The sequence below is a fragment of the Anopheles stephensi genome, chromosome 3 (genome assembly GCF_013141755.1).
Source record: "Anopheles stephensi strain Indian chromosome 3, UCI_ANSTEP_V1.0, whole genome shotgun sequence".
In the NCBI taxonomy this organism is placed as follows: Eukaryota; Metazoa; Arthropoda; class Insecta; order Diptera; family Culicidae; genus Anopheles; species Anopheles stephensi.
The window spans coordinates 87,932,773-87,960,419 of NC_050203.1; the positions used below are offsets into that span (position 1 = coordinate 87,932,773).

The window sequence follows — 27,647 nt, forward strand, 5'->3', positions numbered from 1 at the left end:
TATCCCGGCCAGCTTCGAAGGGGCCACCGTTCTTCCTTTTACGGACCGATCGATCTCGTTTAATTCGAACGTTTTTCGCGCGTTTTGTTGGCTTCCAGTGCTTCCTTTCTCCTGCACGGTTCGCTACCGAAAATCCCGTCTCCCGGCCTGCTTTCGTTGGCCGATTTATTCGTTGCCTACGGGCCCCTTTGCGGATCCTGTCTGCAATCGTGATCGCGAGCCGATCGATTTGCCGCTACCAAACCGCGCGAGAACGAACATTCGGCGGTCGAACTTTTCGGCAGTGACATTATTTATTTCATATATACATATAAATTAATGTAAATGTGCTTACCCCGTGCTGGTGCTCCTTCCCCAATCCTTCCCCGGTCCTTCCAAATCCGTGTTGCTGAAGCTGTTGCCATCTGTTCGCTCATGTTGCCCTATCTGATTGTTGATGGTTTGGCGGACCACTCCAGCGCTCGCTGATGGGCTGTGCTTCGTGTGACCTGCATTTAAAAGGACTTTCGTGGATCAGATTTTTGCATAAGCTCGGCGCGTTTCCTTCCCCTAGCCACCACCGCCCACCGTGACCGAGCATGGGCAATATGCAGATAAAGCGAACAAAACGGCTTTAAATGCTCGAAGCGCTCGTGAAGGTTAAACCACCACCGCCAGGATGATACCAGACATAGATATGGCGTTTTTTCGCTTCTTCTGTTTTGTTGCTGTTGCGAGAAATGCCTCCCTCAATCCGCGCTTCGTCAATTCGCGAGCACGACAAGGGCGAAGGTGTCCCTTTCGCACGAGCTGTCACGCTGGACGCTTTTGCAGGACGTACTTAACCGTTAATTGGATTAAGGAGCGTCTGCCGGGTCGAGTTCGACAGTAACTACACACCCGGACCGCATGCACATGCAGCCTTCAGAGTCTCAGAGTCTGACTGACCAGCCAACATCCTTTTGTGACTTGTGGCGAACCGGGCCCGATATTCAGAGATACACCTTACGGCACACACACACGGTTGCCGGTATAGCTGGAACGGTGCATTCTGCATGCATCTGCAGCAGCCGTTATCGAACGCTACAAAATTGAGCTACGATTTACGACATTCACAAAACATCCAAGCCCTCCCTTAGTTCGCGTTCCGGCGTGCGCGAGTCCTTTGCCTCGAGACCTCCTTGCCAACATGAACATTGGCTGAATGAAAGCACAACAGCCGCGCACACCAAAAAAAAAAGCAACCTCGCCTCCCCACGCCACAACTCCCCAACCACACGAAGAACGCGCGCGCCTTTAACGCTTTCGTTCGCGGGGATGGGCTCAGTTTCCGAAAATTTAATTTATGAAATGAAATGAGTAGATAAGGCTTCGGTTGAAATAAATCTTGTCACCCCACGGACTCCACCCCGAGGAACCAGCCCCACACACACACACGCATTCTCCAAGAGCGAGTTATTGTTGGGTGAAAAAATCTGCCATGTTTTTTGCACTTCCTTTTGTGTCCCCGATTTGGCGTATCCTCCTTACTTCATCATACACCCATACCTACCCAATACGGATCAGGCCGCGCTGCCGGATGATGAGGGTACGAGGGTGGCGGTCGTTTTTTAGGCAGGACTTTGCGGCACCCAAAGTTCCCGGCCCTGCTGCACCTTCGTCGGTCTTGACGGAACGAACGCAGGGCACCCCAGCACCGAATGGCCCATGCGCGTAAAGGTATCGATTTTTCTCACCCAATGGGGAAAAAAGGAGAAGCGAAATTAATGTGGCGTTGTTCGTTTGATTGCGAGGTGGAAATGGCGATCAATTAATCTGAAGAGAGTTCATATATCGTACACACTTCGCATCGGCTGGCCCCATGCTCCGGCTCGTCTGTTCGGGTGCTTTGGGCTGATAGGCAAAGAAAGACATTCCGCCAGACACGCTTGGGTTCGTGCAGTTCACCAAACATCTCTCTTACTTTCCCCGTGCCGTGTGTGCGTGTGTCTGTGTGAGTCAAACTCGTTGTAACGCTCGGTCCCTTCAACAAAACATTCTTTCGACGATCGCAAATCCGGGCGGTACTCGCCATTTTTTTTCGTCCAGATTGGAAATTAACATCCTAACCTCAATCCTGCCCTAATTTGTGTTCCTCAAGAACTCTCCCTTTACCGATCTTGATCCTCGTTCTGAGGGCGCCCGAGAGCTTTGCCAGATGCTGTTTGGTGCAATTTCTTTTGCACCTGAAGATTGTCTTAATTGGGGTAAAATATTCAACAGCACCCATGTTACGGTACATCGAACCACCTCAGTCTCAGTTACTGCTTTCAGTTGTTCTGTTCTAGCGAATTGCGCCTTTGCCTTAGTACCTCCAGCTCAAATCGCTATTCGACTTCTATTATTACTTACCCATTACCAGCACATCAAACAAAGCCGCTTCAATTCATCTAAATTAAAACCTCAAAGCACGAAAACAAAAGAATACAGTGCAATAAGGCCTGACTACGGCTGTCCGTCTAGCTTTGGCCCAGCCCCGTGTTACGTTCTCCATACGGCCGGGGAAAATTTATGCATGCATCCAGCTGGCGCTTGTCTGAGGCACCCAAGCTCGGTGAAAAGGAACGAAACTCCCAAAAGTATATTCCATCTTCCGCCGTACCATTGCTAATGCGTCCGAATGGATTCTCAGCAAACAGATTTTGGGCGAAGCAACGCTCTGCCGCGCTCGTTGGTTGGTTTCATTTTTCAAATTAATTTTCATTTGCACGGAAAATGTGCATCCACACACTCACACACACAGCAATTCCCCTGCGCCCCAATCGCTGGAGAAGAATAAGCAGGGCGTTTGCGCGTTTATAATCCACCGTTGGCCGTAGCCTGATATCGAGCCATTCGCAACTTTGATCTGCCCCGTGATCGTGTTCCCAGCGCGCATCGCCGAGTGGCCTTCTGGATTGTCTAAGTTAGCCATGGTTTTCTTCAAATTTTCTCCACCCTCACGCGGTTTCACGCTCGTCTCTTTCACCCACACGATCGCGCTGCGCATGTGAAGAATGTATGTTGCCCGATCGTCGAGCGTTCACTTGATCGTCAAAGAACCGAACTAGGAGGGGGCAGCCCAAACGTATGCAATAAACATAAAACCCTTCACAATCTTTTCTGCTGCCTTACGCACCCCTTCCGTTCTGTCCGGTCCGATGCTCTAGTGCTTATAAATGCGCCGTTTTTGGAAGTGGATGGAATCACTCCCATCTATCCAGAGACTTCCGACACGGGCGCAGACTAGAAAATAAAAACGGGCGAAAAATAAAGGCAAGGCGAAGGAAGAAGGACGAGGGGAACACATCAGCAACAACAACAAAAAAAGACGCAACACTCAGACATTGTTTGTTTTGCCCCGTGAAGGGAGACACACCGGCTGCCCAGGGGATGGTGGGTGGGTTCCACGTGGAAGGGTGGATCGTGTGTGCGTTAAGTAGTGAATTTTATGAGCACCCTCAAAACGATGCAGTCGGACCGAATAGTCGGTCCGTGCGCCGGCTAGCGGCAGCCGGTTGCGTACGTTCCGTGCGATTCGTTTCGTCGCTTGAGCCAGCACCCAAGTCTTTTCTACCGATAGGGCCCCATACATAGAACAATGCTCGGAATTTCCAACAACCGCGCGGCGTTCACTTCGGTCTCTTTTTGAATACCGTCCGCTCTGACGGCAAGTACGACGGTTTTTTTTCTGCGGCAGACACACACACACACACACACCACTACTCCGCCTAAAACTCTATCAAAAACCGCCCCACGTTCACAAGCGCTTGCCGGAGCCCGGACAGCAATCGAGAGAAAGGCGGGCGAAAAAGGAACAGCATTAGACGCAGTTTTAGGTCAATCAACAAAACGATTTCTTCGTCTTTCGGGTCCATTCTTTCGCGGCGAGAACTTCACCGAGCACCCCAAAAAACCGAAACCGCACGCACGGGAAAGGAAAGTCCGCGGGAAAGCAGAGCCTCCCAGTTTCGGGCCAAACCGGCCCCCGGGAATGGCAAGAAAGTCACTGCGCGGTTTTATGAGCCACAAATGATGGAACCGCCACTAGCCAACCTTCCCGAAAGGGGCCGAACCCCTTCAAACCCAGGCGTCCTGGCGTCCCATCGCCCTCGGTCGGCTGTCCGGCGCAGGCCCCGACGAAGCACCTCCTAGACGAAGAAGCCTTTTAATGTATCACACGGGAATAATGGCGATAGTGATGTTATTAAAATATAATTAGCTCACAATGCCAACCCATTAATCATTCTTCTGCTGGCGTGCCTCGGTTTCGGTGAAATGAACCAAACGCACCCTCCCAAGAACAGCTACGCACACCGTCCGCCACCGGGGCGGTAGTCGGTGGCGTTGGCCACGGTCCCGGTTTGGCTTTATAATCGCTGCTCTAAATACCAGACCTTTCGGACGGGATTCCGACCTCGCGCCGGATAAAACTCCATTTTCACGCTCGACCTTCTCGATAATCGTGAAATGATGGGTCATGTGTGCAAGTGCAACGGCAAACCCAGGGTACGAGACCTTCTTTCTATCGCGACACAGCCCGCGTTGTGGTTGTATTCGCGTGGAGCTATAATTAATCCCGATTACCTTCACTGCTAGCCCCAAAACCAATGGGCTCCGGCACATCCACTCATCCTTCGGCGCAAATTTTGGGGGGAACTGTGTGGTAAATAAACCATCCTCAATAGCTCCAAAAAATCCCAACTTTAACGACGAAAGAGATCCACGTGGCCAACCAACCGGAGCCGGAGCGGAAACAAACCAACGAGTGCACGAGCGGCAAACCTCGCCTATCTCGCGCGCGATCGATCCATCTCGATATCGATCGGTGAAACACGGTTTTATGATCGCTCATCAGCTTCTCTAATTGAGCGACGTTGGCAACTGTCTCCCCAATTAAAGATAGCCCTCAAAAATGGCGCAGAACGAGCTGCAAAACTTGCGTTCCGTACCGTTTTCCCGCATTCCGTCCGCTCCGTCACGAGGCGCAGTCCACGGGTCGGAATTTCTCCCCTGCTCTGCTCTCCCCACTGGGCTCGCAGTTCCGTGATTGGGATTTTGAACCAACTGCGGCTTTGGCGTAAGGTCCACAGACTTCCTAATCTGCAAATAGCAAACTTCCAATGATTGAACTACTCGGCATTAAAATAGCTTAGACGATGGTAGCCAAGGATCTCAACAACGATCGATGTGTCATCAAATGGGTGAGAAATCACAAATGGATAGAGTTCGCCAGCATTCTCGAATGAAGCTATTGTCGTGGTCTTTGAATTTGTAACAGTAAGGGAAAGTCACAGTTGCGACCCAGGCGACACAATTGGTAGGTGCGTTAGAACCAGAATTGAGACTCTCAATCGAGCGAGGGAGAGAAAGAGCAACAAAAAATGGCCACAACCACAGCGAAAAGCCACCAAGAACTGGTTCGCGATGAGGTGGTTGAGTCACCCGAAGCAAGGGAAGGAAATAAAACGTAAATTTACTGGCCAGATAACTGCTCGCAGCCTCCAACGATTTAATGAGCGAATGAACTAATCGAGCAAGGCAGCAATGTTGCAGAGGACGCACGCGAAAGAAAGAGAAGTCGGCGACTATGCTGAAGGCCACCGCTGGCAGATCCCGCTGGATGACGGGAAGTGTACGACCGATCGCCGGATCGCCACTGCCAATCTCAGCCTCAGATCCGACCAAGTTCGTCAACAGTCTCCTCAAGTGGGACTCGGATGCGAAAATTTGCGTCGATCGCTCGGGCGCCTTTCGCGGACAGCGAGCCTGCGGAATATATTTATTTAATTAGAATACGCAGAAGAGTTCATTACGATACTTTCCATTAATTATAACATTTATGCGTTGTTTCTTTTTTTGTGGGCTGTCTTTCTTTTCCTGCGGTACATCGACATTTACCCTTGCCTTGATGAGCACATTCCTTCGCTTTGATTCATTGTGTGATCCGCTGGAAAGTGCTGGAATTCGTATCGAATTTTTTCCTCGCTTGGTCGACCGGCCTGAACGCCTGTTGTGTCCTCATTCTGCTTCGGCGGATACGGCGCCCTTAAACCTTGCTCGGGATGACTGTAATGAGGTAGGGCTTGTCAGGGCTGGTCAATAGAATCGCGGCGAGCAGCACGAAAGTGAGACAAAGGTTGTGACCTTTGCGTCGGTGGTCAAACAGCTCGCGTTCAGCTTCGATTCTGATGTCCCAGTAGGTCGATTTTCCGCGCTAAAATACCCACGATTCGACGCGATCCCAAATGGTGGGTGAAACTGAAACATTCCTCCGTGTTGGGCGACCTGTTTCCTAGTTAAACTGTGCACATGTGCAGAGGAACCGCTTAGGCAATCCAAGCTGGCTCCCCAAAGTAGCCCATCCTCTCCGGCTTGCCCGAGCCAGAGTACCGAGTGTAGTCGGTGCAGGTTTCGAGATTAATTGATTTACCACAAGATTTAGATAACCGTTTTAATTACAATTAGATAAGCGTCGTTCGACGTTGAGAGGCGTAGTATGGCTCGATCGTCGAAGGCTCGTGGTTTGAATACGATGGCTGTACGTGGCGCGCCAAGAGCGACCCAAGGTTCGGTTCGGTTCACGTCTCAGCGCCCTATCTTCATCGCCGAGCGTCGAAAATGTCAACTCGAGCTGTCGTCTCCGCTGTCTTCTAGTAGGAAAAGGAGAGCTTCCGCAGCATCCGCATCCGCCAGCCTTGGCCCAAGCACTCCCGAGACCCGGGGATTTCACTGTTTTGCAGCAGGGCCGGTCGTTCCTGTAGCCCGAAAGCGATCTCTTTCTTTAGCTCCCTTCGGTCTACGGGATTGTGTGTGTTTATTTGAAACTTTCGTAAAATATTCCCTTCTCGAGGCATTGGAGAAAACTCGCCACAGCATCGCCCGATGGGCTGTGGCGGACGTTCTTGATTATCCTTTCGTTATGTCTTTCTCCTTCATTCTATTTCTTGTTTGTGTGTTTTTTTGCGTTCACCCAGCGCGTTTCGATCTGTCTATTGAATTGCCTTACTTCTACTGCCGTGTTTCTTTTTTTTGCTTCTTGCTTCTTCGCTCAGTCCTGCGATGAGGCAGAAGCGCGTCAGCATCTACATAATACGTGAACGCGAATATATACATAAATTTATTTGGATTGCAAATGAATACTCTGCGAAAGATCGTCGAATGATAACAAACCGGCGCGTCGTCGGTTCGATCGCCGGTCGGGACCCAACTCGATGCAGCCTCGATTTTCTCGGCAGGCCCACCTTTTTCATTCATGCTGCACGGACCATTGAAATAGGCTGCCGCTGGTGCTGCCACCTCTCTTACTGCAATTGACCCTTGAGAACGTCAGCAGAAGGCGCATTCTAGCAATCGGTGGCTTTTGCCAGAGGACCCACCGAAGGGAATGAAATTGTTACACCGCCAAAGTGTCATGCAGGCTGGAGCAGTAGCAGCAGCAGTGCCGGCCACATGTTAGCCTTTGTGGGTGCTTATGCTTTCGGAAGAGTTATCTAAAGCTGTATGGTAACGGGCGCAGAATCGATCGCGTGGTGGGTGGATTATAGCACCAGCACTGATCCGACGTGGGATGCGAACAGAAATATCTTCCAACGGTAACTTGTGTTGTGGCGCTGTGGATATAAAACGGTACAGTTCGCAACTCGGTGGAATTGGGTCGCAGGGAACTACTGCTACTGCTGAAGGCCAATACAGAATCTCATCAGAGTAGTTATCGCTTGGAACTACTCTATGACGCACAACGACAGACGTAGACATTCAATCGGAGATGTTCTCTCCCGAAAAGCGATCATCAATCCAGCATCAATGCCGAACCTCGATTTCAAACGTCGACAAGAATGCACCCGAAAAGAACATTTTCAATTTGCGCGTGCGTGCGTCGGTTACACAGTTTTCGCTGATTTGCAACATAAAAATTCAATTAAACCCTCCCAAATATTCTCCGCCTGTAGATCTCGTCCTGTTGGCGGCATCTTCCTCGGAGGTCCGAGCAAGAAACAAACTAACGACAGAACCATTAGTGCTCCACAAGAATACCCAAGGCTCGCCCGACTTGGAGCGAGAAATATGAACCACAACTCCGTCCAGTTCCGATACACTCGCTGGGACGCAGGTCACAAAGGAAGGAGACATACCTAGCCGCCGATCGGTAATCGGTGTCCGAATCGTTAGCACGAAATGCAAAAACGCATCCTCGTCTGGCGATGGCTGTGCTTGAGCTTGAGTGTTTTCACGTAATCGCATCACATCACCACAATACTAAACGTGCCTTTCGAGCTCTCTTGTTGTATCGTCACCCACCCTGGCATCCCTGGCGTCGCCACCACCTCTTCCTCCTCCTCCTCCTCCTCATCCTCCTTCGCCTTCTTCGTCCCATGCGCGCTCGACAGATGTGCCCGAGAATCGAGAAGGATCTCGAGGTGCAGATAACGTGTTGAGATCGCAAAAGATCGTGTTAGCCCTCCAGCAGCACACAACACGCTTCAGCTGGCCCCGGAGTGGCGCACTCCCTTGTCTCTCCCCTCTCGTACATACCTCTCCCCTTACACCATATCCAGCCGACTCCACTTCACTTGGGTCGCAAATTGATTTATGATCCCGTCGAATTAATCTTCACTTCGAATTTAAATGATAAAACCCATGCACCTGATTTGATTAAAATCATCCGATAGCCGTGGTTTGGTCGTGCGAAATGCGATACGCTGTGTGTGTGCGGGTTGGCCGGCAGAACGGTCTAACCTACCGTCCACGGGAAGGGATGAAAAATGCGGCAGCACCCAAAATTGACTACGAGGTTCAGAGCGTATTGCCAGGTCCCTTCTTTCGGCGATGGTGTCATTCAGTGTCATCATCAAATATGCCGTTGTCAACGCGCCGCGGCTAGTGTCTTTGGGGCCTACAAGAAAAAAAACACCCACCGGGAGAGAAAAATCACACGTCCAAATCCAAAACATGGCCTGCAAACCATCCCCCGGAAAGAATCGGGAGAAAGGATTCTCGGGATCCTTGGGCTTGTCTCTGTGTGTGTGCGCGCGCATATGATTCACTGTCACCCTCGTGCGGACGATCGTTATCCGGTCCGGGAGAAGCCGATCGCCGGATCGGATAATATGCGGTAGCGAGACGCATCGCACCGAAACGCATCTTTCAGAAAATCATTAAAAATAAAGGATGAAGGCTCATTTCTCTTCCCGGCCGGGCCAACAAGGCGAACCATTTTCGGGAAGCTTTTTTGCTTCTGCATTTGCTGCGCCCCGGTGGTGGGATTGCATTTGGCTGCTTTTTTTTTTCGTTTTCGTGGTGGCGAATTTTTGGAAGATGATTTTCTTCTTGTCTCACCACCTCATTCGCTCGCTTGATTTGTTCGAACTGTATTTTAGCTTCAGTCTGGGGCTTTTTTGCTTTCGGTTACCGCCGGTTCTGCTTCCATTCTCGCTACTCACACCGGCTACTGGCCGTGCGCTGGGGAGGAAAATATATATTTTCGAGATAATAATGAAAATATGTGTGCAACAGAGTTACAGAGACAGGTCGCCCGAAAGTCCGTTGCGTAAAAGTCACATCATACGGCCCTCGAGTCTAATCGCCCAAGCTGCGGCGCATTAAATCAAGACGCCAGGAAGGACATCAACGCTGCACGGAAACCCCCAGCGCCGGACAGCTTGCCGGGGTGCAGTGCAGTCATAAAAGATAACAGCCCGGGATAAGACAAGAAAACACGAATTACGAATATGGGTATTTTATGTGACTCTCCATCTTCATCTCCGAGCAGCGCAGGCCAATAAACGGGCACACCAGCACGCAGCCACCGATCCGAACCAGGACTTTTCGCCACATGCGAATCGTTGAAAAGCGAAGAACAAACACCAATTGGGCATTACTCTTTTTCGCCCTTTCCTGGTGCGCTCCCTCATCACAATGTACAAGTTCCGCGTTTTGTTCGACGTTGCAGATTTTACTTTCGCCTTTCTCCAACCGACAACAGTGGTCATTAAGGACCTTTTGCGAAGGATTAATTTTATTGACTACTGTGGTGGTATCAAACTTGCACTCGACCATAATCGTAATGATGAGATCTTAACCATCGCCGCGCAGCGAACGCCTCCTCCACAGCATCACATCAACCACAACTCCGAAACAGTTTTTCCGTGCATATTGACGCGAAATTTAAGGAAGAAACCTCGCTTCCCCATTAGCCCAAAGATCAGCCACTCATTATCGTATAAATAGTCGCAAATTGCTCACTTACCTTCCTTCGTCCACTAATGTCTTCCACGGGAGGTTCAGGTTTGTTTTTTTCTGTTGCCAGTCCAGCGGAGTTCTTGCTCTTGAGACTAGCTAACTTCGGGGTGAAATCACTCTGGACCAAACTGCACACAGCAACGTGCGATCAATCGCACGAAATCCATTTCATTTCTATCGAAAGCGCTTGCCTGTGGCGTCCGAAAGCAAGCAACAAGTGGAAGCACCGTATGCCAGTGGTAGCGAAGTTGCAACTTCAACTCATCTAGCGCACTGGATGCGCACGCGGGACCGATTTCACGGACGGTTCCATGGAATAATTATTATTAATTTAATTCCACATTAGGCCCGCTCCTGAAACCTCCCTCGCGCGTGCGCCCGCGCTGAGACCGGGCCGGTAATGGCCGAAGAGGAGCTGGTCGAAGATCAAAGGAAAGCTGCCGACGGTACCGAGCTCGATCGATCTTTCATCTAAGACGCGGTTCCGTCGGTTGCGCCAATTGCGCCACGTTTGCGATAATCAATGGAAACACGTGTACATTGCGCCGCGCTTAGAATTAATGATGCCCCGAACCCGAGCAGCCCGTTCCCATTACGCGGCCAGCCCGTTCGTCCGTAAGGGAATGGGCTTTCGATTTAGATTTGTTTCAAAAGTCGGCATTCTAACCTATCGTTTCGTTCATTTGTTCTTCCTTTGCGATCCTCGATGCTGGCTCGATCGATGCCGGCTCGTAATTACAGGTATCGGCTACCGATCCGGACTGTGGCGTTAACGCAATGGTGAACTACACCCTCGGCGAGGGCTACAAGAAGAACACGGAGTTCGAGATCCGGCCGAGCACCGGCGAGGTGTGCATTGCCAGCGAGCTGGACTATGAGACGCGCAATTCCTACGAGTTTCCCATCATAGCGACCGATCGAGGTATGTGACAAGTCAAGACCTGCTGCTGATGGCGCCGCTGACTTTTGGTTTTCTTTTTCCGCTCCGTTCTTGCTCTCGACCCGCAGGAGGTCTCAGTACGACGGCCATGGTAAAAATCCAGCTGACCGATGTTAACGACAATCGGCCAACGTTTTATCCTCGCGAGTACAACGTGTCGTTGCGCGAGAGCATGCCGACGAATTCGCTGCTTTCTACGCCGGTGGTGGTGGTTGTGGCCACCGATTCCGATTCGGGTAGCTTCGGCACGATCAGCTATCGCATAGTGGCTGGTAATGAGGCCGGCATTTTCCGTATGGACCGATTGACGGGAGAAATCTTTGTCACGCGCCCAAACATGCTGTCGAGTCGGACGCAGCCCTACCACAGGCTAAACATTTCTGCCAGCGACGGTGGTGGCCTCCGGTCGACGCATGACGCAGAGGTGTTCATTAGCGTCATCGATGCCACGCAGCGACCACCAATCTTCGACAAACCGCGCTACACTTACTACGTGAAGGAAGATGTGAAGCGGAACACGGTCGTTGGGACGGTATCGGCAACAAGCAGCAACTCAGGTAAGCCACTCGGAAGTGGGCCTTATTGGTAACAGTCCGAAGTTTGGGAAATACGGCTAAACGTCTCACAATCTCGCAGGCAACCGTGGATCGCTTCGCTACTTTATCTACTCCGGAGATCCTGACGGATTCTTCGCTATCGATCCGGTGTCGGGCAACATTCGGGTGGCCAACGCGCTGGATCATGAAACCAAGCCGCAAGTGCTGCTAAACATCCAAGCCACAAGTGGCGATCCACCTGCCTACGGTCACACGCAGGTCAATATCGACATCGAGGACGTGAATGATAATCCGCCAGAGTTTGAGTCGAACACAGTGCGCATCTCTGTGCCGGAGAACGTGGAGATCGGCTCGCCGCTGTACGAGGCTAATGCACAGGATAAAGATTCAGGCATGAGTGGTGTCATCACGTACAAGCTGGCTGGACAGGGCAATCCACTGAGCGGTGGTGCAAGGTCTGGCTTGTTCAGCATGGACAGTCGCAGTGGCCATCTTACCCTAGCTCGACCGCTCGACTATGAGTCCATGCAGCGCCACACGCTGGTAGTGACGGCATCCGACTCTGGAACACCGACGCTCTCTACCAACCTGACCATTCTGGTGGAGGTGCAGGACGTGAACGATAATGCACCCATTTTCGAGCGGAACGAGTATGCCATCACGGTCATCGAGTCAACGCCCAGCAACTCACAGGTAATTCGTAGGAGCGAAGCATTCCGGATGTTACGGTCGCTCACACACTCCTTCCCTCCACAGATCCTACAAGTCAGTGCGACCGATGCCGACACGGGCAACAATGCCCGACTGACGTACAAAATTCTAGGCGAAGATCACCAGCGTACCGGCAAGTCGACACAGCCTGCATCACCGGACGAACCCGTTGCGGAAATCTTTGGCATCTTTCCGAACAGTGGTTGGATCTACCTGCGGACTAAGCTCGACCGGGAAGTAAAGGACCGGTACAACATTACTGTGATAGTGAGCGATAACGGTGTGCCGACGCTTACTGCGACCGCCCACGTGATCGTCACGATCCTTGACGCCAACGATAATAGTCCCATTTTTGCGAAGCATTTGTACGAGTTCGAAATCGAGGAAAACATGCGTCGCGGTGCAATGATCGGTACCGTCTCGGCATCCGATTCCGATGCGGGAATAAATGCTGTGGTGCGATACAGTCTCATACCGAGCAACACCAGCTTCCAGATTAACCCCGTCTCAGGTAAGTGATAATGCAGCGAGTGTCTGTGTTTTACGCATTTGTACTAACGGCCACGCGGAACTGTGTAATCCTCCAGGTGAAATAACGACTCGGGATTCGCTCGATCGTGAAACGAAAGCTTCCTACGATCTGGTTGTGGAAGCGCGCGACCAAGGTACCCCCTATCGAAGCTCGCGAGTGTCTGTCCAGATACAAATTCTGGACGTCAACGACAATGCGCCCGATATTGTCGACCCGCAAGAGGATGTCGTCAGCGTGCGCGAGGAGCAACCGATCGGAACCGAGGTGGTGAAAGTCCGTGCGATCGATCGCGACCATGGTCAGAATGCGTCCATCAGCTACTCCATCCTCAAGGGTCGCGATTCCGACGGGTACGGTATGTTCTCGATCGATCCGGTGAGTGGAGTGATTCGGACCAAAACGTCGCTGGATCATGAGGAGAAAACGATCTACCGATTGGCGGTAGCCGCAACGGACAGCGGAAAGCCGCCCAAGCAAACAGTTCGCTTGCTAAGGATCGAGGTGCTAGATCTGAACGATAACCGGCCTACGTTCACCAGCTCCAGCTTAGTGTTTAGGGTAAGTATCAACCGAGCAAGAGTAATTTGTAGATATGCATCATCTTAACGTTGCTGTTTATGCATGCAGTTACGGGAAGACGTCGGCGTTGGACACATCATTGGATCGATTAGTGGCAACGAGCAATCGGACGCGGAAAATCTCATCGCGAGCAGCAACGATTTGCATATTACCTACACGCTTACCCCGCTAACGAACGACATCACCGAGGGCGCCTTTGACATTGATCGTAACTCGGGCAAGCTGGTCGTCGCTAGGCAGCTCGATCGCGAACAGCAGAGCGAGTATCGTATGGAGATACGGGCGCTGGACACGAGCGCTAGCAACAATCCGCAGAGTTCCGCCGTCACCGTGAAGATCGAAATAGCAGACGTGAACGATAATCCTCCGAAATGGCCCAGCGATCCGATCAATGTCTACGTGTCCGAGGACACTCCTGTCGGGGCGATCGTGTATAACTTCACCGTGCAAGATAACGATACTGGCACCAATGCGGAAATTAAGTACAACCTTTCCAAGCCAGCCCATCTGGCGCAGAAGGAGTATTTCGCCATCGACTCGCTTACAGGATCGCTCACGTTGCTTGCCCCGCTGGATCACGAGGACACGCAAGAGTTCCTGTTGATCGTCCAAGCGACCGATCAGTCATCGAACGTCACCGAGCGACTAACCACTTCCGCCACCGCACGCATCATGGTGACGGATGTCAACGACAACTCGCCAAAGTTCGTGATCCCGCAAACGGCAGACGGTGTGGTGTACATAAGCGATTCGTTGGAAATCGACCAGGTCGTTTCGCACGTGGTCGCTATAGATCGTGATAGCGGCGAGAATGGTCACATCGCGTACACGTTCGTTGGTGGCAACGAAGACGAGCGATTCACGATCGACTCTAGCTCTGGCATTATCCGACTGGCGAAGCCTTTCAGCAGCAACTTCATCATGGACAGTGGCAAACGCAACTCGGTGAGCGGAAAGTATCAGCTGGTGATAGCGGCCAGCGATCATGGATCACCACGACCGCGCGAAGCTAAGATAACGCTACAAATCGTTATCCAGAACATGACGAACAATCCGCCACGCTTCGTGGAACCAGTGTACTATGTCAACATTACGGAGAACGTTCCGAGCGGCAGTTTTGTGGTGCGCGTCTCGGCCAGATCCCACTCGGACGCTGGATCCGGTGGTTCGCTGAATCTCACCTACGAAATACCGAAAGGCGTCGGTGAGGACCACTTTGCCGTTGATCCGGTGCGTGGCATCGTCACGACGCGTGGCACCTTTGATCGAGAGTCGAAAGATCTCTACACGATACCGATCTACGTGACGGAAGGAGGGCGCTTTAAGAAAGCGTCATCGGCTGCAGTCTCCAGCCAGGAGATGCCTCAGTTTGACGTGGCTACACTTGTCGTGCGCATCACCGACGTTAACGATCATGCACCGGAGTTTGGGCAAGGTTCCTGTTACCCGCTAGCAGTGCCCGAAAATAGCGAACTCTCGGTCATCCACACCGTCGTTGCTACCGATGCAGACGATGGCCTGAACAGCGAAATTACTTACAGCATCTCAGGTAAGTCGAGCATCATGAGCTTGCGAAGACGAATCCCCTACCTTACTTAATATTGACTTTTGGGATTATTCGTTTGGCAGGAGGCAACATGGGCAACAAGTTCAGCATTGATCTGCACACGGGTGCGCTCACAGCTCGTCCACTGGACCGCGAGGTTCATGCGCGGTACGTCCTGCAAATTACGGCACAGGATCGTGGCTCGCCAGTGTCGCATCAGGGCCACTGCAACATCACCATTCGCGTGGAGGACGAGAACGACAACGATCCTAAGTTTGAGCTACAAAAATACATTGCTACGATCGATGAAGACGCTCACATTGGGACGACTGTGCTCACGGTCAAAGCAATCGATGCAGACGTGGGCATCAACGCTCGCATCGTTTACTCCCTGGCCAATGTTACCGAATGGTTGTTCAACATCGACAGCAAAACCGGAGTCATCACCACCGCTGGGTAAGTGGATTAGCAGAAGAAGATTTCCTTTCTAAGCTGCAGCTCTGTAGCCAGTCACTTACAACTTCTTTTCTCCGGCAGACTTTTCGACCGAGAGCGGCAAAATGTGTACAACTTCATGGTGGTGGCGATGGATGGTGGACGGTACAATGCCCGCTCACAAAACGTCCCCGTGCAGGTCATCATAGCCGATGTCAACGACAACAAACCCGTGTTCGATAAGTACCCGTTTCGGGAGCAGATCGGAGCGCTCGTGCAACCGGGCCAAACGCTTCTTCACATCTCGGCCACCGACAGCGATCAGGGCAGCAATGGCGAAATTGTGTACAGTCTGAACGACAACGTCAACAGCATTGGCAAGTTCCGCATCAATCCTACGACGGGTGCGTTGAGCGCCACACAGAGCTTGGCCAGTGAGAATGGTCGCTTGCTGCACATTGAAGTTACGGCACGCGATAAGGGCAATCCTCCGCAGATCGCAACCGGGCTGATCGAGCTACGCGTCGGAGAGGTACAGCAGGAGCTGCCGGTGCTGCGGTTCCAAAACACTTCCTATCGAGTGATGCTGTCGGAGAACACACCGGTCGGTCAGCCGGTACTGCAGCTCAGTGCCGTTCGCAGTGACGGCCGTAGACAGAAGATCATCTACAGTTTCGGATCGGGCAACGAGGACGGAACGTTCTCGATCGACGCCGTGACCGGTGAGATCAGGATCCGTAACTCGCACAACCTCGACTACGAACGGTTCAGTCGGCTTAAGAGTGAAGGCATCGAACTGGTGGCCGTAGCTCGCACGGACGGCACTCCGCTGCTCTACGGATACACCTCGATAATCGTGGAGCTGCGAGACGAAAATGACAACGCGCCTCGCTTCACGCAGCAACAGTACGCGGCCTCCGTCTGGGAGGGCAACAGCAAGGGCACGTTCGTGATCAAGGTCGGAGCGTTCGATTCGGATCAGGGAGCAAACGCACGCATCCTGTACCACATCGTCGATGGAAACCATGACAACGCGTTCATCATTGAGCCGGCATTTAGCGGAATCGTGAAGACAAACATCGTGCTCGACAGGGAGATCCGCGACAAGTACAAGCTGAAGGTGATCGCCACGGACGAAGGCGTCCCGCAGATGACGGGAACCGCTACCATCAACGTGAACGTCGTGGATGTCAATGACAACCAGCCGACCTTTCCACCGAACACCGTCATCAGCGTCAGCGAAGGTAGGTCATCACATTCCCAAGGCCCTGCGTGGATTGGTTTCGTGCGGTTCAGCAATGCAACTGATTGTATTTATTTTTAGCAACAACTGTCGGAACGGTGCTCACCACTATCACAGCCAACGATGTAGATACGAACCCACCGCTGACGTACAGTTTCGCCGAGCTGAACGATGACGATGCCACCAGCTACTTCTCGATCGATCGCTACAGTGGGAAAATCATTCTCATTCGCCCGCTAGACTACGAGGATCGGCACGAGTTCCTGCTGCGCTTGCTGGCTTCCGATTCGGCGCATGTCGCACGCACAACGCTCACCGTGCGTGTGGTCGATGTGAACGATAATGCGCCAATCTTCCAGCAGATCACCTATCACGCCATGCTATCCGGTAATGCTACGTTCCACAGGATTTGCGACTTTCCGACCGACGAAGAAGGGGGGCCTCACACTAAACTTTACTCACTATTTTTCCACAGATCCAAAGGACGGAAGCAACACAAACGTGATGATCCTTTCGGTCAATGCCACCGATGCAGACAGTGAGCCGAATGCCATCGTACGCTACTCGATCGTCTCACCTAAAGGAACAGTCACGACCGGGTTCACTATCGACGAATCCACAGGCCAGTTGTTCGCCAACATTAGCCAGCTCTCAACGAACGGTATGGGAGGAACGCTTTATCTTACCGTAGCTGCCACGGACTCTGGCCAACCTGCACTTTCATCCACCACAACCGTGCGGTTGGAGATGAAATCGAAAGGCAAAGTGAACCCACAGTACGTCCAGAGCCAGTACCGTGTATCGGTTAACGAGGAAGCACTCCCCGGCACGACGGTCGTCAATTTGATCCCCAAATCGGTACTGCAACAGCAGTCCGGTGCAGAGTCGGCAATTGCATTCGAAATTATCGATGGCAACCAAGACTCGGTGTTCGACGTGACCTATCCCGATGGAGCAATCGTGCTGGTGGACCGGCTGGACCGGGAGCGTGTGGACTACTACGAACTGAAGCTGGTCACCGTTGAGCCTGGCACTCGACACGTGAACAGACCGGACGCGAGTCTCAGCACGATCGTGCGTGTGATCGTTACGGTCGAGGATGCGAATGACAATGCGCCAGAATTCCAACCGGGCACGTACGAGGCAACGATAGGCGAGTTGGCACCTATCAAACATTCCATCGCAAAGCTGTCCGCCCTCGATGCCGATCAGTCGGGATCGCCCAGCTCGGAAGTGATCTACCAGATAATATCCGGCAACGATAGTGGCATGTTTTCGATCGACCTGGTATCGGGATTGCTGTACACCAACAAGTACCTGGATTACGACCACGGCCAGACGCAGTACAATCTCGTGGTGCGGGCGTGCGACAGTCACTCGGCACCACGCTGCGCAGTGCATCCGTTTACAATCGCTCTGTCGGACGAGAATGACAACGAGCCCCAATTTCCCGTGCCTGAGTATTTGGAGTTTGTAGGCGAGAACGAGCCGATCGGTATCAGCATCTTCACCGCACGGGCCACCGATATGGATCGTGGACCGTTCGGTGTTGTGAACTACACGATCGACAGTGTACTGTCCGGATCGTACTCGGGGCTGGACGATAGCTGGAAGCTGTTCAAGGTAGATCCAACGAGTGGAGTCGTCAACTCGAACGCCGTGTTCGACTACGAGGAGAAGAACCGATATGCGTTCGCGCTGCGGGCCACTGACACGGGCGGCAAATCCAAGACGGTGCGTGTGAAGATTGTTATCGAGAGTCGCGATGAGTTCAGTCCGCAGTTTACGGAGCGCACGTACCGATTCGTTATCAAAACGCCCGAATCGGGCCAGCTGCCCGTAGGGTATGTGGTGGGTCACGTGACAGCGACCGACCGTGATCGTGGACCGGATGGGCGCATCGTTTATCAGCTCACGACGCAGCATCCGTACTTCAAGATGAACCGTACGACGGGTGCCATACTGATCAAGAAGCGACTAGACAACGTGGCCTCCATGCTGGACGCCGGCCGAGACATTAGCTTGGTAGTGACGGCAGGCTCCGGCAGGCAGGGATCGCTCACCAACATGACCGTGGTCGAGATAGCGATCGATGCGCTGGCCCACCTCAAGGGCAACGAGCTGGGCAGCGGTGCCGGTGGCAGTGGTAGCTACGAAAACTCCCAGTCCGTGTCTGCCGGTGGCGGATTCGCCAATTGGGCCGTCGGGCTAGTGATCTCGCTGCTCCTCATAATCATCGGTGTGGCGTCCGTGTTCCTTTTCTTGCACATGCGCAACCGACAGCAGAAGCACGTCAACAAGACTGGGCTTAGCTCGGAGTCTGTCGGACACTCGAACAACTACGTCGATCCGAGTGCGTTCGACACGATCCCCATCCGGGGGTCGTCTAGCGGTGCAACAGGAGCCGGTCAGTTTGCACCACCCAAGTACGATGAGATACCACCGTACGGGGCGAGTTCAAACTCGGGTGCCGCTACGACGTCCGAGTTGTCAGGTTCGGAGCAGTCGGGATCGTCTGGGCGCGGTTCTGCGGAGGATGATGGTGAGGATGAGGAGATCCGCATGATCAACGAAGGTGGCCCACTGCAGCGTGATGGTCTCCAGCTGGACGGTCGCCTATCGGACGTCTCGGTACAGAACACGCAGGAGTACCTAGCACGGCTTGGCATCGTCGACAACGGCACGACGGGCAATGCGTCCAATTCGTCGCGCCGCTGCTCGGAGAGCATGGGGCTCGGTAGTTCGAAAGACGCCATGCTACACACGCTACCGATCGATACGCTGCACATGTTCCACGACGACGAGCACCATCGCGAGTCGGACCTCACCAATCTGATCTACGCCAAGCTGAACGACGTCACCAACAACAGTGATCGAGCGAGCAGCGTCGACGAGACGGTCACGAATGCGGGCAGCATCGGAGCAACGGTCGACCACGTCATGATGGGAGGTTACGGCGACGTGCCCGTCGTGGGCAATCAACAGGGAATCTCGATGAACGGTTCCCTCAGCTCGATCGTGCACAGCGAGGAAGAGCTCACGGGCAGCTACAACTGGGACTATCTGCTCGACTGGGGCCCCCAGTATCAACCCTTGGCGCACGTGTTCTCCGAGATTGCTCGACTGAAGGATGACACGCTATCCGTCCAGAGCGGCAACAGCGGAACGTCCAGTGCCAAAAGCAAGAACTCGTTGCATCACACGGTGAAAACGCTACCACCGCCACTGCTGACGAATGTGGCGCCACGCTCGATCAATGTGCCGGTCTTTGCCGGGCGTAACAACCCTGGCAGTCATCACGGGGGCGTCCCCAACCAGTACCTGTTGCCCCGCTCGCCCATTAGTCATGATTCGGCCGCCGGCTTCAGCACCTCCTCAGCCATGTCCCCCAGCTTCTCGCCGTCCCTTTCGCCGCTAGCGACACGATCACCCTCGATCTCGCCGCACGTAGTCTCGACGGGGATGCCGACGTCCCACCACATGGTTTCGCTGCCTCGACCTCCACAACAACGAGGGCCCGCCGGCCAGAGGAAACCCTACTGACACGTTTCCCTGTCGACGCGAACCAAATTCCCCCCTTCGGATGGCTGTGTAGGTCTAAGGTCCCTTCCCCAAACAGAGCAGAAGTAGTAAGCAAAACCACAAGCTCCCGTCGTCGAACGTAATACGCGCTGCACGCCTTGTACATACCACATCCGACTTCCTGTGCAGCGACACGTTCGGGACAGCCGATCAACCGATGAGATTGTAGTGAAATTATTTCCCCTGAACACGCAGGACGAGACAGGTACATGAGGAGACTGTATATACTAGATAAGTGTAAGTGAAAACGATCGCCGCCAGTTGAACGTAGGTGCGTCGGTTTTGCGTCGTTTTAATGTCCGTCCCCAAATTCAAAGCACCGTTTTAATCGTTAGCCGTAAGCGTGTACAGGTGTAGTGGTTACAGTACTGTAAATACTCTCAGCGGAAAGTAGCTCGGCAAACGGGGACAGCCGGTAGCGGCACTGCGCTTGCACCGGGCACTCGTTTGCCGCTTGTAAATGCCAGAGAACCTAGCAGGTAGTGCACAGGCGCAGCGAGCAGTAGTAGATAGTGAAGCGTACGTAGGATTAGCGTAGGACATCTAGATTCGCCCTTGGGAGGCCACTTTCAAACGAATCACACAAGACTGCAAGCTTTAGGGCTGTATCCCATTTTAAGTAATTGGCAAGTGTTTTAATTATTGGTTAACGAGTAGTGAAGGAAAGCCGGAACTCCCATCAGCTCCCATCGCCGGCGAATAGTCTGCATTTACTTACATTGCGCTCGTGGGCTTTGGCACGAGTCCGGAGTGGCGTTTTTAAACCTATTTTAATGTGTCGTTTTTAACCAAGCTGCCCCGTCCCTCGGGTGTGGTGCCCGTGGGTTCGTTAGCAAATCAGCAACCGCGTCTACCTAAGCCTGTAAACGTTAAGGACACCAAATTTAGCTCCGTGCGATCACGTGGACAGCATGGCGGCACGCTAGTTTTATTGCAACTGTTAGGAGCAAAAATAGAGAGCAAAATTTTAGAAAAAAACCGTCCGGTTCACGAGAGAAAGCCCAACCACCAACAAGCCACAAACAAGCAACTGCGCAACTGCCATATGTTAGAGAATGGAACGGTGGAACGGAAGTAGGCCGGTGTGAGTGTTAGGAGCGTTAGAGGCGACAGTGTTTATAATGCAAAAAATGTGTCTGTAGGTGTAGTTTAGGAGAAATAAACATATGTTTTATACGAAAAATAACCAACTCGACTGACTGACTGACTGCCCCGACTGGTGGATGACAGTGTGCTTCCAATGGAACTCGGTTTGCGTTTATTTCCTGAAAGCGTTGTCCGCTCGTGTACCTCACGCAATCGTGTGGGTTAAAGATTAAAACGGTAACTGTATAAAATCTCTAAGTGTTGGAAACGGGTGTCGATACTTCTACGTTTAAAATCACAGAGTTGGGGAAGGACAGTTTCCGCTTGCCGTTCACATCCTGCTCGCACTGGTCGTCCGACGTAATGTCGTCGTCCTTGTAGTACGCGTCGATGTCGGAAATTTTCAGCTCGTTCCGGGACAGATGCTCTACCACTGCGGCGGCATAACAATCGCCCAGCAAATTGTTGGTCGTCCGGATGCGATCGCTGTGCATGGGGAAGAACAGAGGGAACAGAGGAGAGACAGCTCATTAAACCGAACCGCAAGATATCACGCTCGTCACACGTTGGTAAACCTACACAAACCAATCGATGGCAAACAACAGCGTAGCATTGTTGATCGGAGCATCGATCGCGGATAGGGCGATCAGCAGGAGCACGAGCGCTGCGGAAGGAATACTGGCCGAGCTCATAGAGGCGGCGGTAGAGGTCAGCACGACAGTCACCACCTGTCCCAGGTTCAGCGTCATGTTGCTCATCTGCGCGATAAAGATGGAGGCCACCGCGATGAACAGCGCCGTCCCGTCCATATTGATGTTGCAGCCGATCGGCAGCACGAAGCGCGTGATGCGCGAATCAATCTTCAGCCGCTCGTTCATGCAGCGAAACGTCAGTGGCAAGGCGGCGGCCGTGGACGCCGTTGCGAAACCCGTCAGGATCGGCTGCACCAGCCCCAGATAGAAGCGGAACGGGTTCTTGCGCACAAACGCAAAGTAGATCGCTTGCAGGATGACCCACTGGTACAGGAACACGCCGAGCGCTATGGTGAAGATAAACCAGGCCAGCTGCGTCATCACGAAACCGATATCGTCGACGCTCAAGATTTTGCCCGCAATAACGCTGCTAATGCCGATCGGCGTTAGCCACATCACGCCCGTCACCATCTTCATGATGACGTCGAAGATGGCCGAGAAGAACTGCACCACCACGTAACCCTTGCGCCCGATCGTGCCCAGCAGTGTGCCAAACACTAGGCAGAAAAAAACGATCCCGAGCGAGTTGGTTCCCGACCGGTACTCGACGATGCGTGTCCACTCCACGTTCGATTCCGACCATTCGACGAGATTGACCGAGCTGGACGTAATCGGAGCAGATGTCTGGGACAGCTCAGTGCCATTGCCCGCTAGCCCTGGCGATTCCTTGGGAACGTATACCGTGTGAGCTTGTTGGAGGGCAGCTTGGAAGATATTGTCTGGGAAAATATTCCTATCATGGGTGGGAAATCCAACAACATCCAGAATCAGTTAGTCCTGCAATCCTGCCTTGTCGTGTGTTGCTTACCGTCCCAGATCCAGAACACTGTCCATCAGGCTCACCGTTTTGGCCTTGGTGAGCGGCGTATCTCGCAGTGAATCCGTTTGCACTGCGTCGTCGGTGTTCGGGTTGCCTGGGTGTATTATAAGCGCCAGCGTCGTGCCAAGGATGGCGTTCAACAGTGACGTGGTCAGAAAGTACACAAAGGTGCGCAGTGCTATTTTGCCGTTTAGTTTCGCATTCAGGCTGGAAGAACCGCTTATTAGACTCGCTATGACGAGTGGAAGAATCATCAGTTTCAGTACGCGCATAAACAGTTCTCCCGGGTAGGCGATAAGCATCAGTGAGTCACTCGAAAGACCCAACGGGCGAAACGTAAATCCTATTGGAGAGAGAGAGAGAAAACCACCAGGTTATCAATTTCATTCACCCCATCACAGGATGCCTTGCTTTTGGATGTCAAGCGTATTGGAAGACGGTGAAATCTAATCTAAGCAACCAATAAATAAAACTGGATATGGTTGGAAGTTTTCGTCCTGATCAGACACGTTTTGTAACCGCTCCGTGAAGGATCCCGTTGAAGCACCTATAGAAACCCGTACACGTTGCCAGTTTTCACTAACCAACGGTCAGAATGCTGTCTGTCCTAGCTAGAAGGTGTTTGGGAACCGTGGGCCGTAGTGTCATTCCCAAGGCGTGCCAATATTCTACACAAATTGGTGAAAACCGAGCTGAGGTAAGAAGGGGCGCTAAACAGCTTCGCCGCTTACATTCAAACCCGATCCCTGTTATTACCCATCGCAGAAAGGGCTGGTGCTTGGACTTTACGAACAAGAAATTGATACCGAGGAACCGCGTCTCTCGCCCACCGCAATCCATTTTGATGCCAAAACCGACGGACAACTCTTGAACCTCATCAAAGAGTAAGTCGTACTCCATGCCTTCTTGGATGGGCCGGATTACTCACACTTTTTCGCGTTTATGCAACAGGTGCAACCTGAAGGGCAAGCTGGGCAGTGTGAAGGTGTTCAACAATCTGGACCCCGAAATCGGATCGATTGCCATCGTTGGACTGGGCATCGAGGGAGCCGGGTTCAACGAGCTCGAAACCATCGACGAGGGTATGGAAAATGTTCGCGTTGCTGCCGGCATTGGTGCAAAGAAGTTGGCCAACGAAGGCTGCACCCAGATCTACGTCGATCCGATGGACTATCCGGAGCAGGCGGCGGAGGGCAGTGGGCTCGCAACGTGGCGCTATCAGGCGAACAAAACGAAGAAGGACCGTAAGCCCATTCCGAAGCTCGATCTGTACGATTCGACCGAAGTGGACGCATGGACTCGGGGTCTGTTCAAAGCCGACGCACAAAATTTAGCCCGCAGTCTGTCGGATGGCCCCGGTAACCAGATCACACCGACGGCATTTGCTCAGGCGGCTGTGGATGCGCTCTGCCCGTGCGGAGTAAACATCGAGGTGCGCAACAAGGATTGGGCGGAAGCGAAGAGCATGTCCTGCTTTCTGTCCGTAGCCAAAAGCTCGTGTGAGCCACCCATATTCCTCGAGATCAGCTACTGCGGGGACGATAAGTCGGGCCGTCCGATCATGCTCGCTGGAAAGGGCATGACGTTCAACAGTGGAGGACTTTGCCTGAAGGACCCGGAAGATATGGCCAAGTATCGGGCCAGCATGGCCGGAGCTGCCACGGTTGTGGCCACGATCCGTGCAGCTGCCGCGCTGTCGCTTCCAGTCAATCTGGTCGGGCTGATTCCGTTGTGTGAGAATATGCCGTCGGGAATGGCATTCAAGCCGGGCGATGTTATCACGGCCATGAACGGGAAGACGGTCGCAGTGCACGACACGAACAATGCCGGTCGGTTGATGCTGGCGGATGCGTTCATCTACGGACAAACCACCTTCAAGCCGAAAATTGTTGTCGACGTCGCTACCATCTCGGACGGTATCATCCATGCGCTGGGCGGTGCAGCAAGCGGCGTCTTTTCCAACTCGGACTTCTTGTGGTCTCAGATACAGAAAGCGGGCGCTCTCAGCGGAGATCGCGTATGGCGTATGCCGTTGTGGCAATACTACACACACAAAGTCACCGGTAAGTCAAAGTCTCTGCTCTGAATTGGGATGACGCTACAACTCTCATTCGTCCAACCTTCCTTCTTCCAGATTATAGCAACGTGGACATCAGCAATGCTGGCCGCGGCAAGGGAAGCGCCTGCTTAGGTGCGGCTTTCCTGAAGGAGTTTGTTCCGTGTGTGGACTGGGTCCACATGGACATTACGGGCGTTGGAATGCTCAAGCGAGGTGCCGGTATTCCGTACCTGGAAAACGATCGCATGACTGGGCGTCCGACGCGAACACTGATTCAGTTCCTCTACCAACTGGCCTGCCCGGACCAACAGAAGCAAAGCCTCATCGAGCATAAGAAAGCATAAGGTCTAGGAAATTGTAAGCCCTGGTTGGAGAGTAGAATATTTTTGGCATTCACTCAAATCAAAATGCTAGCATAAATTAGGTTTCTGCATCCGGTGGCTTAACACCTCGGGTTCGAATAAAGCTGGTCTCTTTAACTCTATCTTTCATTTCATTATTTTACTCACCTATGATAACTCCCAGCAGAACTCCGCTCAGTGTGATCAGTATTAGCTTGTTGTCCGCCAACACGCGGCTCCAGTTTGAACGATGATCGGCCATTTTCAGCAGCGTATCCTCCCGACTCAAGTGGCCCGCTTCTTGTTTCAAAAAGCTCTGCTGACTTTGTGCCATCTCGTGCACCAAACACATCCGAGGAAGACGTTTTTAGCGGCTAAAACAAAAATATCACATTGTTTTAGCAAGGCACGTGATCGTTATCGTCCTCCGTGAGGCTGGGTGCAATATCTTGCATCGGTCAGGGTGCATCATCGTGTTCATTTGTTTGCTCGCACAACTACTCGCGTAACCCATTTGCATCTCGGCAAAGTCCTTAACGAATTGAATTAATCAAAGCGACTGTCCAGTTTTACTATAACCAGCAATCGCTCAATTGAAGCCGTCCGTCATCTGCACGCCATCAGCAGCCAAGAATCGGCTACTGTAGGGCTCGTCTTATTAGATGGGCCTCAGATATCAACGCACCCCAAGGTCAGCAATCAAGATGGGAACGATTCATTTATTCCTTTCATTGCGCTTATGTAAATTGTACTATTGCTTTTGTCCACCCTCCTCCTTGTCCACCTCCGTCCTGCGCCACCCACGTTTGCGTTCCGTCGAAATTGCCGAGTGACAGTAATGCTCGGTGCATCACCATCGTGCCGAAGGGTGGTTCGCGAGCGTTTGTGAACCGTTTCGATTCGATATCGATTTTCTTTTGCGTATTAGCTCTTCTTTTTATAATTGATGGCGAGTCGCCCCGTGGATGGATGCAGGTCCTGTGCAATGCACCGCGATGCAACCACCAGCAATGGCACCGTCAGGAACGTAATACCGACAAGTAAGCGGGCGCTAATAACCTCCACCCGTTGCAGTCAATGCTCTCTCCCCTGCGCTAAGTGCATTGCGAAGCTATGAATAGGGAGCATGTCGCGTGTGCCACCAATACCAATCAATCGTTTGCTTTTCATCAATACCGTACTTTAGCTCAAGTATTTTCCTTATTTGGTGTTTTGCAGTGAAATTGGAAAATCCACAGAAAAACAAGGCACAGCTGAACGTCGTTATATAACTGGCCAATTTTACGATGCGAGAGAATAACAAAATATTGAAATAGTTTTTAAAAAAGTTAAATATGGTTCAAACGTTACAAAAAATCCAGCGTTACACCAGCCAGTTGCACGAGCCATAGTTCTCGCGTGGCCGGTTTGAATTGCAAAGAATAAGAATGTTTATTCTTTACGACCAATTTAGCAATTTTCGCTTGTTTAAAGAACACAGCTCACATAATCTTCGCTATTCATGCGCAGACATTCGTCCGGAAGTCATAACAATTTAAATCAATTTTCAAGTACTCTTCTATGTCACACACCATGCGCCTCCATTCCCAGCGCGAAACGTGATGATTGATGATGATGATGGTTTGTCTATAATCTTGCCGTTTACTTGTACCGTAAACCCACAAGGAAAGCTGTCTATTTTTCTTCTTTAACTTCGGAAACAATGTTTTCGGTTCAAGGGTGCTGGAAAAGTTATTTTCGGGCGTCCCACCTGCTTTGCACCTTCGGTCGCACTAGTCACCACCTTCCACGGCACCACAATCGGGGTCGACGTTGCCCTCGAATCAGGGTAAAGTTTCGTTGTTTACGCCACTACAACAACTGCACTGCGAACCGCGGCGACATTCGCAATCGCCGTTGATAATCCTTTTAGTGTGAAGACTGACCGACAATAACCAACAACAACGGCCACAACCCTTTGCCATTACAGGCCGCGTCAAACTGTAAGCACGGTGCGCTTTGAACGTGGAGCCCGAACAGTTTCAGTCAGCGCCTGAACTACACGCCACTACGTCCAACCACGTTCGGATGCAACGGCAAATTAAACTAAAAGAAAGCCGAGCCGAACGGTCGGACCTCTGTTGGTATTTGCAAGCACACGGTCCGATCTGGGTGCACGTGAAAGAAATGTAGTAACCGGGTGGCACCAACAACAAAAGAAAAACAGCATGCCAGCAGTCGAAACG

At 52.2% G+C, this 27,647-nt stretch overlaps 3 protein-coding genes across 5 annotated transcripts in view; 2 read left to right on the forward strand and 1 right to left on the reverse strand.

The window, feature by feature from the left end:
• LOC118514091 (protein dachsous) overlaps window positions 1-21,550 on the forward strand; it is a 79,798-nt gene extending 58,248 nt beyond the window's left edge. For both annotated transcript variants that reach the window (XM_036060622.1, XM_036060623.1), the window contains exons 4-13: window positions 10,981-11,161; window positions 11,248-11,736; window positions 11,816-12,429; window positions 12,493-12,958; window positions 13,035-13,537; window positions 13,607-15,107; window positions 15,188-15,560; window positions 15,642-16,783; window positions 16,864-17,169; window positions 17,258-21,550. In XM_036060622.1, coding sequence (XP_035916515.1) covers window positions 10,981-11,161; window positions 11,248-11,736; window positions 11,816-12,429; window positions 12,493-12,958; window positions 13,035-13,537; window positions 13,607-15,107; window positions 15,188-15,560; window positions 15,642-16,783; window positions 16,864-17,169; window positions 17,258-20,325 — 8,643 coding nt within the window. In that variant the 3' untranslated portion in view covers window positions 20,326-21,550. The remainder of the gene's footprint in view (window positions 1-10,980; window positions 11,162-11,247; window positions 11,737-11,815; window positions 12,430-12,492; window positions 12,959-13,034; window positions 13,538-13,606; window positions 15,108-15,187; window positions 15,561-15,641; window positions 16,784-16,863; window positions 17,170-17,257) is intronic.
• A 10-nt stretch (window positions 21,551-21,560) lies between these two features.
• LOC118514095 (excitatory amino acid transporter) lies at window positions 21,561-27,519 on the reverse strand. Of its 2 annotated transcripts, XM_036060632.1 has the most exons (5): window positions 27,173-27,519; window positions 25,591-25,796; window positions 23,011-23,365; window positions 22,030-22,935; window positions 21,561-21,936 (listed from the first exon to the last, which is right to left on the reverse strand). In XM_036060632.1, exons 2-5 carry the CDS (start codon window positions 25,772-25,774, stop codon window positions 21,705-21,707), a joined length of 1,677 nt encoding a protein of 558 aa, XP_035916525.1. In that variant the 5' UTR covers window positions 25,775-25,796; window positions 27,173-27,519; the 3' UTR covers window positions 21,561-21,704. The 2 variants fall into 2 exon arrangements, with proteins under 2 accessions (XP_035916525.1, XP_035916526.1); XM_036060633.1 differs by lacking the exon at window positions 25,591-25,796.
• Window positions 23,497-25,565, forward strand: LOC118514097 (cytosol aminopeptidase-like). Its single transcript, XM_036060637.1, has 4 exons — window positions 23,497-23,719; window positions 23,788-23,906; window positions 23,974-25,085; window positions 25,157-25,565. Exons 1-4 carry the CDS (start codon window positions 23,618-23,620, stop codon window positions 25,423-25,425), a joined length of 1,602 nt encoding a protein of 533 aa, XP_035916530.1. The 5' UTR covers window positions 23,497-23,617; the 3' UTR covers window positions 25,426-25,565.
• Window positions 27,520-27,647: the final 128 nt, after the last annotated feature.